This window comes from Thamnophis elegans, chromosome 5, assembly GCF_009769535.1.
Source record: "Thamnophis elegans isolate rThaEle1 chromosome 5, rThaEle1.pri, whole genome shotgun sequence".
Taxonomy (NCBI): Eukaryota; Metazoa; Chordata; class Lepidosauria; order Squamata; family Colubridae; genus Thamnophis; species Thamnophis elegans.
In genome coordinates this window covers 26941817-26959881 of record NC_045545.1, presented here as the reverse complement: position 1 = coordinate 26959881, position 18065 = coordinate 26941817, and the positions used below count along the sequence as shown (strand labels likewise).

At 38.9% G+C, this 18065-nt stretch overlaps 1 protein-coding gene across 1 annotated transcript in view; it reads right to left on the bottom strand.

The window, feature by feature from the left end:
* ITGB3BP (integrin subunit beta 3 binding protein) overlaps positions 1 to 18065 on the bottom strand; it is a 45801-nt gene continuing 27736 nt past the window's right edge. The window contains exons 9-11 of the mRNA XM_032218942.1: positions 5325 to 5378; positions 1103 to 1136; positions 1 to 586 (exon numbers count right to left, since the gene is read on the bottom strand). Of these exons, the coding sequence (XP_032074833.1) occupies positions 5326 to 5378 (53 nt within the window). The 3' untranslated portion in view covers positions 1 to 586; positions 1103 to 1136; position 5325. The remainder of the gene's footprint in view (positions 587 to 1102; positions 1137 to 5324; positions 5379 to 18065) is intronic.

Sequence of the window (18065 nt, the reverse complement as noted above, 5' to 3'; positions counted from 1 at the left end):
TTGGACCTCATAAGTCTTTATTAACAAATGAAGGGTTATATACAAAGATAAATGGCATATTTGCTTGATTTTGTGTGTGCTGATAAGATAAACAATGTGCTGTAAATTGGCAAGGCATCTTCATTGTTTGTGGTAGAATTGGCAGGCCATCAGAGGCAGCGTGGAGCATATAATTACTGTGAAATTTGCAGTTTGTTTGAAGGCCTGGGAAATAGCATCCATCTCTAAAAGTAGTCGTTCTTTCAAAATGTAATGAAAAGCTCATTAAAGAATTTTTCCAACATCAGGCAAATTTTCTTAGGCTTTTTTTTAACTATATAGAAGAAATACAATTTATGCCATTACATATTTGCATAAAAAGCTATGGCAAGTGTATTATTTACATTGAGATTAACTGGTTGTACAGATTGTAAAGTTTAAATTAGATGCAAGAAACTGTATCTAGATGTGCACCTGCCTGGTACACTGAGCAATTCTTAGCTGGTATTTGCTGGAGAGATAGATTTACAGGAGGTTTTTTTTAACCTTTTAAGTAGGATCAGGCAGTTGGAGAATCTTGCAGCCTTGCTTGGTATATTCTTAAGACCTGTGGGTTTTTTAAAACACACACACAAACGATTAAAATAACAGGATATAGCACCAATGTTACACTGTTTACCATTGCTAATTACAATTAAAAGATGAAACATACTAGCACACACAAACCATTGGGAAATAAAATATCCTGGTGATGTGCAAGGAAACATTTGTTACCATACAAATGCTCACTACTATTTTAGTTTATCATTTAAAATGGGAGCAGAGCCAAATGTCTTAATATTTCAAGAAAATAAAAAGGAGGAGGTTTAACACAACACTATTTCATGCTGATTATTTGGTCTATGTGGCACAAATAAATAAATGCTCTTAATTGCTTTGATAATAGGCAACTGATAGCTACCAAGAACCAATAATGACACTTAAGTGTTGGAAAGTTTAGATTCTGAAACATGTATTGTGGATTACTATAATAATACAAATGAGTTTATATCTCTTCAGCAAATTCCCCCTTTTACAATAAATGGAGGTTATTTTACTATTTTCTAATTATTGGTGAACTCACATGTAGTATCCTCATGCTCAGTGTACGAGGAAAGCTGAAAATTAATAAGAAGAGAGAGTTCATCTGTTGGTTTAAACAATAACATTGAACATTCTTATTTTGCATTACCTGAGCAGGATGAGAAGATACAACTTGTTGGCAACCAGTGCTCATATCTAACTAGATCCCACAAACTGTTGTGTCTATGTACCAGCATCCTGAGCAAGACTATTCTCTGAAACTGGTTGGTAGATTGGTAGATCAATAGGAAAACCCTGGCAGCCTCTTTTCTTCTGCCTGCCTCGCAAAGCCAATGAGAATGATGCCTCCTAGACATTAATTTATCTGGGTTGCCCTCATAGCAGGTCATCAACTCACCTGAGAAAGTCCTACCTCCAATTCATGTTAGGAATATGGGAAATGCTCTGATATCAAATAGTAGTTTCAATACAATACATTTGTGGTATGTGAAATTAAAGAAAAGTACCTTGGCTTTTTAATTGTTTCCAATGTCCTGACCATTTTAAGTGCTGTATTCTGTGTTTTTATTCTATCATTCATGTGCAAGTTTCTTTTTCCAAACTTTTTCCCATATAACTAGTATTGCACCTGCTACTACTAGTTTACACTGAACAGAATAAGAGGAGGGGAGTGTTGAAAGGAAAGTACATCACCGCATGAATAAGACTGTTGTAGGGATGTTGTGAAATCACTTCGGTCTTTTTTAAAAAAGTACATATGGATGGACAAGTTACATTGTTCATAAGCATACATTCCTGCTTTTGCAGACAAGTATTGCAAAAAGTGTGAATGTTCATACCAGTGACGTGCGGTGAGGTTTATGGCTCGTGAGGCAAAAAGAAAGAAAGCAGCTTTTGGCTGCCCCCCTGCTATATCTGACATAGAGGCATCCCACAGCTGCACCTGTCCCAAGCCCGGCCCTTTAGGACCTGGCTACCTGAGAGACCGCCTCCTGCCATTTACCTCCCAATGACCAATAAGATCGCACAGGTTGGGCCTCCTTCGGGTACCGTCAACCAGACAATGCCGGCTGGTGGCCCCTCAGGGGAGGGCCTTCTCTGTAGCTGCGCCGGCCCTGTGGAACGAACTACCCGTAGAGATCCGGACCCTCACCACTCTCCCGGCCTTCCGTAAAGCCACCAAGACCTGGCTGTTCCGGCAGGCCTGGGACTGTTAATTAATATCCAGCCCCTCTTGGACAGAATGGATGTTGTGTTAATTTTAATATTGTATTTCTTATTTAAAAATTTTTAAAAATGCTTTTATCTTGCCTGTGAGCCGCCCAGAGTCCCAATGAGAGTGGGTGGCATACAAATTTCATTAAACTAAACTAAACTAAACTTCTCTCCGGCTCCTCTGCAGAGCGGTGGCCGGTTGGCGGCTGTGTTGGCGGAGCGTCCCGCTGCACCTGGCTTCCCACCTGGAGGGAGGATGGCCGGCCTGATAGGCAACCTCTTGGGCTCTCAACTCATGGCTCGGTTCCAGCGCCGCTGCAGACTCTTCCCGTGAGGCGAGAACGACCACCAAGTTCAGGCAGTGGGGAACGGCAGCCAGTCCCCGACTCCGCGGGACGTCCACAACGGGCAGCACCCGGGCTTCGGTCTGCCGGCCGACTGCGCCACCTGCAAGGGCAGTCCCGGGGATGGCTGGAAGGTACCGCGTTCAATGGGGGCAGGATGCGAGAGGAGCCGGACCCCATTTTGCAGCCCCAAACCCAGACCGCCTCCTACTCCTGTCCTAAATGTATACTGTGTAACCTTCTTGCCCGGTGGGACTTGGGGGGGGAAACCAGGTCAGTGATTGGAAGGCAACCGTGGCTAGCTTTTTACAGGCTGCCAACGCTTCCTGCTCGTTCGCCTTCCGATCATTGACCTGGTTTCTGACCTGACCTGTCGGACATAGCGCCGGAGTGGGCAAAAGCCGCTTTCTTAAAAGCGAGCAAAAGCCGCTTTTTGAAAGCGGGCAAAAACCGCTTTCTTGAAAGCGGGCAAAAGCCGCTTCTTTCTTGACAGTGGGCAAAAGCGCCGGAGCGGCCAAAAGCCACTTTCAAGAAAAAAAGAAGGTGCCAGCCCACCAGCAGAGACGGGTAAAAGACCCGCCTTTGCTGGCAGGCTTCTCCAACACAGAGAAAGAAAGCTGGCAGGCTGCCCTCCCTTGTCTCTCCTACCCCCTTCCCTCTGAGTGAAGAAAAGCACACACACAAACACACACAAATTACTTACAAATTACAATTACTTACAAATTACATTAATTTTGAATTCCTCCCCCTCCCTATGACCCACATACCTTTTCCAGCTGTTTCACAGAGGATTTCAACTCTGCTCTTGTCTGCCATGATGAAAATGTAAAAATATAAAAGGAAAAAGGCAAGAGCTGCTGAGGTCAGGCTGGGTTAGCTGCTGCCAGAGTCCCCAATGGATGACTCTGCTTAACTGTTTAAAAAAGCCTCTAAAAAAATGCCCTCTACAGGAGGCGGCAAGAGAACCACGTGCCTCATCTACATAAGGAATTTTTTGGCTTTTAACTCTTGCTTAACTCTGCTCGAGTGATCATAAAGTCAGACTAAATGAGGCACGTGGTTCTCCCGCCTCCTCCTGTAGAGGGCACTTTTTTAGAGGCTTTTTTAAACAGTTAAGCACTAAGCAGAGTCATCTATTGTGACTCTGGCAACAACTAACTCAGCCTTTTTCCTTTTAATTTTTTTTTCTTTTCATGATGACAGTGGTGAGGCCCTGCCTCCCCTGACTGCACGTCACTGGTTCATACATGCATTACTTTGCTTTGCACAGTTACTAATGCTGTCTTGGTTTGTTTGTTGAGCTTTGGTGTACATCCCCGTTCTGTGTCGCATCTGGCATCCTACTAAAGCTGGCCTTCAGGGTATTTTTAAGATGGTCAAACATCTCTTGGCTTATTGAGTGTTTAGGATGCCCTTTGTGCATGGTCTTGTGCTGTCCTGCTGAGCTTTCGGACTGTGTTTCAAAATGCCAAGGATGAAGAAACTCTATTGCTTTCTCACTGGCAGCAAACAAAAAAATAAAAAAACCACCCTGCTTTTCTTTTGTGCTGCACTAAGTTTTGTTGCTGAACTTCTGCTGATTCAGCTCCAAGTATATATGCTTCTTTCATCCCTTGAGCAGTTCAGAGTGTATTTTTCTTTCTAGTTGAACAACCTAAGACAGTGCTATTTGTTGTTTTTCTTACTGCTGTACTCTTCAATAACGTTATATTTATTAATATAAGAGTTATAAGCATCAGAGCTGTAGTGCAAACTGCAGTCCACTTGCTCTTGTGCTATAACGGTAACAAACAAGGGAGAAATATATATTTCATAGAATGCGAGAGTGAGCAGGCCACTATGCAACTCAGAATCACCCACTTTTCAGTGACGCTGAAATACAGGGCTGCCATCTTAAATTCCAATATAAATCAGCCTGGGTTGATACAATGCCGATTCTGTATTATATGTAAATTTTGTTTGATGATAAGAAAACCATTGTCTTCAAAACATTATGTACTTAAATGAGTACAATCTTATCCTGATTAAGTAGGGAATAAATAACATTCAACTTGATGAAGATTACTTCATGAAAATGTGTTCTAACTAGCACTGGTTAGCACAATATGATTTTACAAAATTATAAAAGCAAACTGAAATATGTTCTGAAGTATGACCATCTGATCAAGGCTGAATGAAATGCATTTCTAAAAACAAATATCAAACTGTACATCTTGAGTACCCATGTAAACATAAAACTCTTGAATATGGCACAAAAATGATTGAAATCCTTATCAACTTCATTTTAATGATCATCCAATTTTTTAAAAAATTAAAACTAATATCCTAACAAATATTTATATATACACATTAAAATACAAAGTAAATGGGATTTACTTTGAATAATACAAGGATGGAATTAGAACCTATAAATATACCCTTGGATTAAAGAATGCTTTTGATTACATTGTATCTGAAACAGCACAATATCTCTTTTGCAAAATATTTTGCCATTTGAGAATTACCAATTTGCAGAGAAAATAATTGTGATCACATGCATTGTTTTTCCATTGACTAATTCAATCAGATGAACACTTTTGAAACAGTTTTTAATCAATTATATTACATTAAAAATGTAATGCTATCAGAGGTCTATAATTCCCATGAAAGTTCCCATTACATGATTTTCTATATTGCACATTTAAAGCATTAATGTCTCCTCACCTTAGCCAATGAGAGATTTCAGGAATGCAAAGCTATTGGTAGGCTGGAGATTTTCTGCAAAACAAGCACAACTTATACTTAACATGATGTTTTAATACACTCACGTTGCAGTTCTTCCCACTTATTACGGCCCATTATAGAGTACAATCTACTATTAAATTCAAATAAATGTGAAGGCTGAGGATTTTTCAGCTGAGCAGTAGTGGCCATAAATGGATATTTATTTACTTTTTAAGAGTTACTGGTGTCTTACAGCTATAAAGCTGGATAAACTAAAAAAAAAAAACCCTTCAAATCCAATACCCACCCCAAGTAATTCCCATTCCATTTCCATTGCATTAGTCATTTTATCCTGCTTTTATTATAGTCACAATTACAGAGAAAGGGACCTCTTTTGTGAAAACTCTTTTTTTTTTTACTTTCCCTCCCCCTTTTTGTCTCTCACAAGAAAGAGTAGGAAGATAATTTTCCAGAGGTAACATGGGACATTCAACCTCAAGTGGCATTTGTGACTATTGGGTGAAGTCTATAAGAATCTCAATCAAAATCACAAGAGACCACGAGTTCTCTAAAAGTTTATTCTGGATTTTTGCTTTGATTTTTGCAAGTGCATGCAAAGTTAACACATTTTAAGCCACGTGCAACTCCAAAGTGGATAGGGAAAGCAGAAACAGAGAAAAAAATGATCACTTGACTGCTGATATAAAACCTCTCTTTTCTTAAATGTGCCAGAATAATTTTTCTCCATAACCCTCAAGCACAGTTAAAATCTTTAGACTATTCATTATGGTTCTTTTTATAGTATTTTTATTTAATAAAACCTATTAAGACTACCATACAAATCTCTTTACTTATGCTTTTATCTTTTAACTGATCAATTTTTATATTGCTGACATCTCCTCTTCACCATTTGCTCATTTAAAAATTCATAGTACATGAACTATGTCTCTGGAGAAAATGTCTATAAAATTTGTTATAGCTGGCAAATGTGTATGAGTCAGTGATAGCACATGACTAAATGCTTCGCAGAAAATAAAACTTGTTTCTGTAGTAAGCAGAACTGTTTAAATGTTATTTATTTTTATGTTTCAAAGAAAATATATTGTGAAGTGCTGCATTGATTTAATACACAACATTGTCTGTGTACACGCTGTACAAGGAAAATTTATGAAACCTTTGCACAACTCCTTTAATTGAATTTTCCAAATCTCTCACCACACACAAATAATCAATATCTTCTGCAGAGAAAACCAGTCAGAATTATTACCGTCTTTCTTTTCAATTTTGTTGTCATCAGCACATAAAGAGCACCTGGATATTTGTAATGTCTGGATAGCAAGTTATTTACACCTCTTTAAAAGTAATTGCTATTAATCGCCTCAGTTGTGCCTTCCCACACCCTGTTTTATTTTAAATAACCATTACATGTCTGAAAGAAAAGAAACAGGTATTCTTTTTGAGCATTTGTAGTCATGTAGGAACACAGTACTGATAACATTTTATAATTTAAGATTTCATTTCACTTGATATTCATATTCGTATATTACTGTAAGCCTCGCTAAAAAAGAAACTATAAGAAATAAGAGCATACAACAATTGGATCCAAGTTCACGAGCCAATTCTGAAAGGTTTGCCTATAAGGAATGCAATTTGGTAAGCTTGTCTATGTTTAGATACATTTGTATAGTTGATTTGGAATATAACTGAAGATATTCAGGTATATATTTTCTGTAACTGAGTATCACCGCCAACCTGATAAGTAACATTTAATCTAGAAAGTATACAACATTAAACTATACTTGAAACATTCAGTTTACTTTCAAAATATCTAACATTACTATAAACTATGACACTACATACCTCTAATGTTGTATTTTAAAATTGACATCTTAACTACTGCTAGGCCAAAGATTAAGACAACCAAATTTTATACAGTGAAAAAAGCATTAGATCCTGCAATAATCAGAGGCCAAAAGAATAATAGAGGACTAACCATTTTTCTTCCCACTAAGTAGCATTTCTCTCCTAGACAGATTAAAATCTCACCTAAAGCAACAAATGCCACACAAAATCGATACAGCCCAAACTTAGTTTCTTACAAAATAATTTCAAGAGTGGTTCAGACTTCAAAGTGAAGTGAGACCACAATGTTGTTCTCAGTTTTCTGAGGCTAAATCCTATTGTACTCTTAGGAGTTTACCTTTGAGTAGGCATTAAAGGGGTTGCAATGCAAAGTTTCAATTTTACATCATGCTTTTGGAATTTATTTCTGAGAAATAAATCACATCATCTGCCATATTGAACATACAGTAGAACCTCTGGTCACAACCATAATTTGCCCCATAACTTTGGTCACAAACCGATTTGGTTGTGACCAAAACCTAATTTTAGAAGGGGGGAGGGAATTGTGAATTTTTAGGTCGGAACCCGATTTGGTCGTGGTCAGAAGTGTTGGTGACCAGAAGTCCTACTGTACTGGAGATTACTTTTGAATATACATGTATAGGACTGACTCTAGGAATATATTATAATTGTAAAACATTTTTAAGAAAAATATTGTAACAAAGATAATAAATTCTATCTTATAGATAACCAGGTTCGGTTTGTAAAAAAGACTTTGATAGAAAGAAATGCAGAAAGGTCATTAAATAATAACATTTTAAAAACTCTGTTAGACTAAATTTATAAAATGCATTGTTACAAAGTTACCATGATCCAGATGTGTGGTACTATAATGCCCATTATCTCCAGCCAATGGTACTTTGAATCCCCCTCAGAGCAATTTCAGAAGATACCTTTTTTATGGAGAATCTAATAGTATATAAGGCAACTCCTATGACCAGCAGGTCTGCGGTCTACACTTTTCAGATGATGTAAGACTTGGCCAACCTTGGTTAGATTGGGAAGACAAGCCAAGTTAGGGCAGATGAGTATTTTGATGGGGTACCAATCAATGTAGGTAGCTCTGAACAAGCTGGACTAATGGGTCTGTCTTGGTATATGACATTTTTTATCTTCTCACATGAAAATGTCATAATGTCTAGAGCAATGCTTTTCACTATTAGCAACTTTAACACTGGCTGGGATATTCTGGGAGTTGAAGTTCCCCTACTTTAAAGTTTACAAGGTTGAGAAATAACGATCCAGACCACTCGGCATACAGTACTTTGTAATTTATCTTGCTCTAAATATCAGGCCTAGACACCATTTGCCTTCTACCTGTCCAAGGATTTCCATTCTACTTTTGGGGATCCATTGTATCTTTTTGGGATCAGCCAGTGGCACTATACAATTGTGGCAAATGACAAACTGACTGAGGAGGCAAACAAAGTCTGCTAGCTTCACATTGTTTGATCTCTTCACGGCAGAAAGCTAGATTAGAAGGATTATCCAAAATCAGGCTAAATACAATATAATAATATTGCAAAACTCAGAAGGCAGCTTTAAAAAAAAGTAATAAAAAGACTGCAAAACTCCACTGCTTTGTCTTGGACATGGCAAACGCATTTGTAACAGATCCTTTTGTTTTCTAATCAATAGGAAAGTGCCCAGTGGATAAGCACCGTTTTTTCTATATGGCACAAGACACAAGCCTCTCCCCAAGTGATCAAGTACTGTCCGGGACTCAGCAAGATAAAGGTTAATTGTGTTTGGATTTTCTCCTCCATATGCTGAAACAAAAATTCCCTTTGGAAATATGCGGCACCCATCCTACACACAGACACTGCATGCTTTAGACAGCAGCAACACAACTCGATTTCATCTCCTGACAGCTGTTTTCAAGTTTGCTTACATTGTCTTCAAAAAACATTTTGTTTACTGTAAATGCTAGTCATGGGCAAACAATGGTGCTATTTTTTCTGCTGCTAACATAAAATGATATAGTAAGATCTATATAATGCCCTCCATTGATGAAGGAATGCTCTGAATTAAGTTGTTTTAAGTAGAGGCTGTTTATGTAAAGTAAATAAATTTCATGCCTCACCATGTGATGATAATGTGACATTCCATCAGTACCAAACCAAGGAACAGTCATAAGTTTTATGTCCTGAGCGTAACTAATTAAAAATAATTATAGAAAACCACATCCAAAAGTAAAAAGCAAAATAAAACACTATGTTCCTTCTTCAGTTGCCCTTCCCTCCTTGCAGTTATTTTGACACACCGATTCTTATCAGGACAGCAAAACAGATACCATTACAGAAGTTAACATCAATGCTGTAAAATCTAAAAAGATGTTCTGTGTTCAATAACCAATTTCATACACCATGCTAAATTTTATGTGCTTTGGGGAGGGACGGGAAAGGGGAGTTGGATTGTCAAATATGCATCTAGTTTTCAAAATGGAAGAAATCATCTCAATTCAACATCTCATTAATAGCTGTTCTTGAACACAAAACACCCAATGCTTTGTTCTGTTTTTGTGTTAATTGAAAGGAGATTCTGAGGAAACTATGGTATTGATAAATACTCTGGAATTTTCTATCACAAGATGTTGTGCAGGGTATCAGCCTAGCTGGCTTCACAAAAGGTTTGGACCAATTCATGGAAGTCAAGCAGATCAATGGCTATGGGCCTAGATGAAGTGTTCTGATCCAGCCTTAGCAGAAGCAAGAAACAGACTCCTGGCCACGAAAAACCCCTCTTTATTTACCTCTTGTCAATTAATTGCATTCACTCACTGAAAAGTCCAGGCAATAGTCCTTCTAGCAGTTAACTGCAGTAACAGACTTTATCAGTTCTTTGCGATAATTGCAATGCTGTGAGCTCCCAGCCGAAAGGCTGCAAATTAAATTCTGGCAAGCAGTCTTTGTGGCACAAAACACAATGAACAAAATCTTCAGAAATACGAACTGTTGTCTCCTATGACAACCATCCCCTTCTATCAAAGCATCCATATGTTCTTTGATTGACTCCTTGTCCTCTGTTGCTCACCTCCCCTAACTGCTCTGCCCATACGAGCATCTGGAACAGGTCCCAGGTGTTCTTCCTCCTCACTCATATCAGCCTCCAAAGGCAGCTGCCTCTCCAGTGGCTGGGAAATGTCAGATAGCCCTGGCTCTATCTGCATCCAATGCAGAGCATCCATCAGAGCTTTCCCCAGACTCCAGAACTGGCCCAAGTTCCCCCCCAACCTCCTCCTCATCTGAGTCTGGCAGGCCACAACATGAAGTGTGTCATGAAAACCATGGAAGATTAGTAGATGATTTATTTGTACAGTTGGTTGGCCACTGTAAGAACTGGGCTAGATGGGCCAGGAGTCCAATCCAGTAGGGACTTGTTTTAAGTTTTTAGTTCTTTTCATTAGCTAATGGCCAGTTTTTAAAATAATCACTGATTTCAAGATCCAAAGACTTCCGTCATGTTAACATTCTTGACCTCAACTAGCAACTTTGATATGCATTTATCTTCACTGGAATTGGGGACTCTATCCAGTTCAACAGATTTTTTTAAAAAACCTAAAAAGGTTCAGTTTGCCATAAATGATATAATGGATTTACATTCCTCACTGCTATGCTATATATTAATAAATGTTTGCTTGATTCCCCCCCCCCACCCCCCGTGAACAAGAGAGAGGGACAAGTAGACCTAGCACTATCCTCGAATCTTGTATGGTTTCTCTTTCCATCATTCTTGAGTTTATTTCATGCTACCTATACACAAGAATCTAATGGTCAAGACAAATTGGTGGTAGTTAAGAGTCAACGGAATTCATGGGGAGCTGAATTTAGCTCTCTTGTGAGAGAATAGTGAAACTCAAACTCGTGATATATTTGAGGCTCAGCCTGATCATCTTCTACAGATGAGCAACCTTTGGGTCCCTGAAGGCTCCACCAGCTTCCAGGTGATACCTTAGAAACTGCCTTTGCACATCACAGAAAACGAGCACTCTTACACAAAAACCAGCAATGAGAAATAATTTTTAGTCTTGTCTGCTATGAATACATTAGAGCCCTCGTGGTTTCCCATTGCTCCCAGCAAAACAACTAGTGACAGAAAGGAAGCAAAAAGCTGGCAGGGGTGGGGACGACAAAAAAAGAGAAGTAGCAAAAGTAGGGAAAGAGAATCCAAACCAATCCACTGTTGGCTTCCACAAATAGGCTTACAGGTTTATGCAACTAACTGATTAGTGCAGTTTTTCTCACCCTCTACAGCATGAAGAAGAGATCCCAGAATTCCCCAGCCAGCCATGGATTAGTGGCTTCCTATATCACAAAGAGTTATGAGATCTTCAGCAGGCAACACATATCAACCAGAGGTTGTGTTTAATCTTTGGGCCATACTCATTCCTGCTTTATGTAGCTGGACTAATAAACCAAACTCGATTCTAAGCTAAGGCACAAACTGCTACTGTGGTGGACTTATCTTTAAAGTATTTTTTAAACAGCAACACCATTTACTAAATATAGTGTTTTGATTTAAAATTGAAAAATCTATGCTAAAATTTTCTATATACAGACACAAAGCATGTATTAAAAAAATGTAGTAAGAAAGGGAAAAAAACGAGGCAAGAATGTTATCCGTTCAGTTCATGTTAACAATAAAGAATGAGAAAACCCTACTCAACACATCTGACACCCAGCTAAGTCTTCATTGCTGAAATGTCCTTTATTCGGTTTCTTTTAAAAACTAAATCATAACCACAAGGGAAAACTAATCTATTTGATCAAGATGTGTGGCTGCCTGTCTGGCACCAAGAACACATTGCTGAGCTACAGAGATTTCAGATATCAATAGAAATGCGAAATGACCTCAAGCTCAGGAAAAAGGAAGTATTGCCTTGAGTTTTAAGACACAAGATTGGGAACTAGCTGTCTTCCTCGGTTGACTCTTCGCCTGTGAGGACAGACAAGCTACTTATCTTCCTAGCCTCTAACCAAACTTTGTGAAAGAAAAAAAACATGCTGTTTTTACTATCCTTATATCAATCAAAGGTTTTGCTCCTAATTTGTATCCATTACATTAAATCACGTGTATTTAAGTAATGAATATAGGGCCAAGAATAAAATTAGACTCATAGCTTATATAAGTGCATTTTCAAATATTTTGGAAACAATGTTATATGGACAGCTATACTGGGTGTGATGAAAAACTTCTTTCTAAATGATTAACTAACTACAGATTGGGATCAAGTCTTCTTGTAAACACGATCAGTGCAGCAAAAAAAGCAGACAAGGACATATGCCATTGCAAACATGATCCCATTAGGAAGTGGAAAGGGACCTTTGCCCTGTCTTTTTAAGGCAAGCTTCAGAGGGCCCTGTAAGAAGTGGATCATGCAGTCCCCTCGCAGTTGAGATTCAGTATGGAACTGAGAAGGAATTGGTCACATTCCTGGATGACCACTAGAAGAATCAGGATGGCAGTATTTCTCCTTGCTTCTCTTGATCTCCCATCAGCCTTCAATACTGTCTTCTATGAAATCTTTTTGGACCAGCTCCAGAGGTTAAGAGTGACGAGCACAATATATTGTCAATCTCCTCCACATTTAAGGATCAATCAGTGTTGATAGGGGAGAAGAGGTCGTTCTTACAGCTTCTCTTATGTGGAGGAGAGAGGGAGCAGAAAGAGAGGGAGGGAAGGAGAGTGAGAGAGTGGGGGGAGGGAGAGAGATTGAATGTTTGGAAAATCTTAATAACAAAAGCAGCTTGTTAGATCACAGGTCTGCAAAAAAATTCTTTTCAAAAGCTGTTTTGGTTATTCCACGTGATCTTTATGTTTTTTGGTGCGCTGAATCCGAAAATGACCTCCATTTTGTCATAGGACATCACGTTTCCTGACAATTTGGGTAACTATGTTAAATAAGGCAATACCTAAAAATAAATGGAAATAGACATAAAATTAAAGCTTTATTACAATATTTTCATGAAAATCCTTTTTTGAACTGAAATGAGCTCACCTACACACACTAAACTCGATTCTTCTTACTTGTGAGGCTCCTCTTGGTGCATTTACGCTTGTGAGTAGCATCTGGAATGTCTCTCTGAAACATCCAACAGTAGTCTGCCATCATTGTAATGCTCCATTTTCCCTGGTATCTCCTTTCCATCTCTTTAATGTCTTGGTGGAATCATTTACCTTTTTCCTTACTCACAGCTCCCACATTTTCAGGAAAGTAGTCATGGTGGGACTGGAGGAAATGCACTTTCAAACTCATCAGGCAACCTAAAGCTTGAAATGCTTTCAGCATTCTTCCAACGATCTTTTTGTAGTGAGGATCTTTGTTATTGCCTAAAAGTTTCTGTACGACTTCTTTAAATGCAATCCACCCTTCTTTTTGAGGATCCGTCATGGTATTGACAAACTCTTGTTCAACTATAAGCCTTCTAATGTCTGGTCCGACGAACACACCTTCCTTCAATTTTGCCTCTGACAGGCATGGAAACTTGGTGACCAAGTATTTGAAGCATTCTCCATCTCTTGGAAGTGATTTTACGAATTGCTTCATCAATCCCAATTTTATGTGGAGAGGTGGTAGAAGAACTTTATGGGAAGGTACCAAAGTTTCTCAGAGGACATTTTTTTCACCGACTGTTACCATCCTTGGCTGCCAACACTTCTTGGTCCAGTGATTTTGTCGGTCTCGACTGTCCCATAGACACAGAAAACAAGGGTATTTGGTATACCCAGCTTGTTGCCCAAGCAGCATGCACAAGACCTTCAAGTCCCCACACACTTGCCAACCATGGTCTTCATATTTAAGTTTACGAAGAACCAATTCCAAGTTCTCGTAGGTTTCCTTCAAGTGTACGGAATGACCTACAGGTATGGAAGTGTAAAAACCATTGTGGAGTAAAACTGCTTTGAGACTTCTTTTTGAAGAATCTATAAAAAGACGCCATTGCTCTGAATCATATTGGATTTTAAATTGACCCATCAGACCTTCGACATCGATGCAATAAACCAACTTGTCTTCCTGGGCGAAGTAAGGAACGAACTCCTTTTCATGATGTCTGAACCATGAAGATGACATTCCTGGCAACAATAAATTCCTGCTTTTCAGCCTTGATCAGAGTAATTCAGCGGCATCTTTGGGAAGATTCAAGTCTCTAACCAAATCATTCATCTCCTCCTGAGAAAACAATTTTGGTCTGTATCATCTTCAAAGTCAGAACTTGATTCGTCATCTGGTTCAGGTATGACTTCACCTTCATCGCAGCTAGGTATCTCTTCCAAGGTAGCAGGGGGATTGGGTATTGGTATATCTGTGCCATGGGGGATGGGACGAATTGCTGAGTGAAGATTGGGATATGAAATGGAATGCTTCCATTTGGAATTAAACCCTTTCACATCACATGAACAAAAGTAACAGTCATCACTATGGTGCTTTTGCTCTCGCCATACCATAGGAATCCCATAACGGAAAGATTTTTTCTTACCCTTGAACCAGTTTCGGAGGTCATCAACATACCGTTTGCACACTTTATGAGGTGCCCAAACTTTATCTTGATATCTAATTTTTAGTCCAAAGTATGCAAAGTATACCTTTTTCACAAAGTCTATAATATTCTGCTGTTGCTTCAACACTGTATATTCACCACAGATGAAACAGAAACTGTCTGGCGAATTAATACACTTTCGTGGAGGCATAACCTAACGGTTGAAGAATGACGAGCTAACATGAATTGCGATGAAAAAGTGTGAACAGCCTAGAACCAAGAACCTGATGATGATCCATGCACAAGTGTGGCATGCAGGAGAGAGCAGCTCTGTGTCTGTACACGAGACGTCACAGTGCTGGCCACGCCCCCTGCACTGACCGGAGATGCTGCTATCTGCCCTGTGTCTCCCTCCCACTGCATTCTTCAGGAAAGATTAACCCCTTCTACCATTAGAAGCACAGACTTAAAACTTGCTTAGCTTATGTATATATTGCTGACCATCAGATATACAGTGCTATTTTTTTTTTACATAACTTGGACAAACCCTTTAAGGTTTTTTTGGCATTTTATATCTTAAATGCACTTATCTGAATTAATTAATAGTAATTTGGACTTTAAATTCGGTTAAAAACCCATAATATAAAAAAACCCTGAAAATTAAAAAAAATTGATAAATTTGAAGACAATTTTGCATGTCGTGGCAAATCATGACATCTAGGACTTTTTTCAATATTTTATGTGTTTTCAGCACACCAAAATACATGGAAATTAGATGAAAATAATCAAACAGCTTTTTAGTCGCAGACCATTATAATGGAACAAATAACATTAAGAAGTGGAAGGCTGTCTGGTGCTGGCTATGCTCAATGTATAGTCATCTGACAGGGTGCTTTAATTTTGATTCCTGCACTAACAAGGAATTGGATTTGGTCTAAACAGTCTTTCAAATTCTATGAATCTGTGTAACACATGATATAGTTATGTTTTCAAGGTAGATTTTTCCTTCATCTGTCAAATTTAGACAACTTTAAGAAGAATCTCTATGAAAAACTGGTGATCAAAAATACTCAAGACCATGGAAAAAGATAATTTATCTCAGTAGCTCATAACCATCTGACTTTAAGCCACTGAAATGCATAATATGAAACAGAACTATAAGATGCTTGTTTTTAAATAAGATATGCTTAAACCTTCTGGTGGGTCAGCTAAGCAGTGATGTCAGTTAAGCATCTCATCTTTTTAAGTGCCTTGGTGAGATTGGACTTTGTAAAATAGAGTTCATTTGTCTCTGCAACATGGCAAGGCTGTATTTATAAATGTTCAGTGCTCTCTCAAGTCCCCCAGTAATAGACTTTAGAGAAATATTATCATTATTAAAGCCTTGGGTGGCACCAAGGCTACACTGTACACGGAGATTTGAAGTTAAGAAATGGGGATATGGGTAACACAGATACAGAAGTGTGTGTGTGTGTGTGTGTGTGTGTAGATTCAGGCATTAACAGACTGTAATCCCCTTAAACATGCTGCTTTCATGGTGTCAAGAACACTAAAGCATTGTATGTTTTGGCTCCAATTTGTTGTAAGCTTCCCAAAGAACACAGCAAAAAAAGGTAGCTTTTATTAAGATCAGTGAATTAAAGATGCCCGAGGGAGAAAATGGCAGCATGTGTTTTCTTAAAGGGAGCCAAGTACTAAGTGAGGCTTAATCTATATTAAAGGCCAAGGATTCCAGCAAAATAGAGATGCAAAGTGCTCCTTACCACAAATGACCGTACCACTGCTTCTGCAGGAAAACTGCATCACTGCCTTAGCATAAAGGATAGCAACTGAAGGTGCTCTAGGACAGTGCCAAAATGGGAGCGTGCATGTGTACAGGAGCGCCAGAAATCGGAAGAGCAGTTCCCCGGCGTGCATGCAAGCACTGGGAAGCTGAGCTTCTGGTTTCTGGCACGTGCATGCGCGCCAGTCATTTGGTCTTCCTGTTTCTGGTGCAGACCAGCTGGCCAGCGTGCATGCACATGCTCAGCTTCCTGGCGCGTGCATGTGCGCCAGGGAGCTGCTCTTCCAGTTTTCGGTGCTCTCGCGCACACAAAGACCCACTGGCCAGCGCGCATGTGCATGCCAGAACTTGGAAGAGCAACGGACGACGGCTGGCGTGTCCGGAGAGATGGCTCTGTGTGCCACTTTCAGCACCCATGCCATAGGTTCGCCATCACAACTCTAGGATCACATGCAGCCTCTAGAGCAACGGTGTCCAATCTTGACAATTTTAAGACTTGTGGATTTCAACTCCCAGAATTCCCCAGCCAGCATACAACTACCAGCAATTCTGATAGTTGAAATTTACAGGTCTTAAAGTTGGTAAGGCTGGGCACCACTGTTCTCAATACTTCATGACCATGATCAATGAATCAAATTTCCTTGTGTTTTGTCATACTCTTTCAAAATGCAAAACATGAATATGTTTGTGTGTCTCAAAACAAAGATTGCAGTTTTTTTAAAAAACAAAACAAGCCACTCCACAAATGTGTGCATTTGGTTCTTTTCCGTGGATTCAACATTGCAAACAAAAATATTTTAGTAGGAAAATAATTTCATAACAAACATTTCTGCACGTTTGCGTAAGGACCTCTGGAAAGCCCAAAATGATTTCAAAATAGTGGGGCCTATGAGTATCCATGCAAAACGTTCCCAACTTTCTCCTCCTTCTCCAAACCTCTCTCCCACACTTCCATTGTTTTATAAGGGCCCAGTCTTCTATAAAAATATGTTGGACAATGCAAGGGCTACATGGGGAAGAATACAAATGTATTTCACTGGATATTATTTAGGATCTCTGAACTGCCTTAGTATACTTTTTAAAAAACTTGCTGCAAAACTCATTTTAGAAAATAATGGCATTTGGCAATCAAAGAAATAAATAGTCAAGAGCCACTGAAACTGTCAAATTATTGCAGATCTAATGCAGACTCAGTAAATAATAAATATCAATTCTATCAATGCTGATCCTGTAGGACTAGATTTTCCAATGATATAAGAGAATTATTGGATTTCATGGAAACTGGATTTCATACAGCTTATTCAAAGACCATGATAACAGGCTGCAAAAACCAATGTCAGACAATAAATTCTATTATTTTATTACGTGAAGGCAAAGCCAGAATACAAATCAAAATTGTCCCTGATTTCTTGATCCTCTAAAGCAGTTGTGTCCAATCCATGGCCCATGAGACTGTAATGGGCCCAACAAAATCATTTTTGTTGGGCCCATTTAATTTTTTTTAAATTGAAAAATAAAGGAAGTTTGTTATTTATATATATTAACTATATTTTACTTGCAGCCCAAGATCATTCCTCT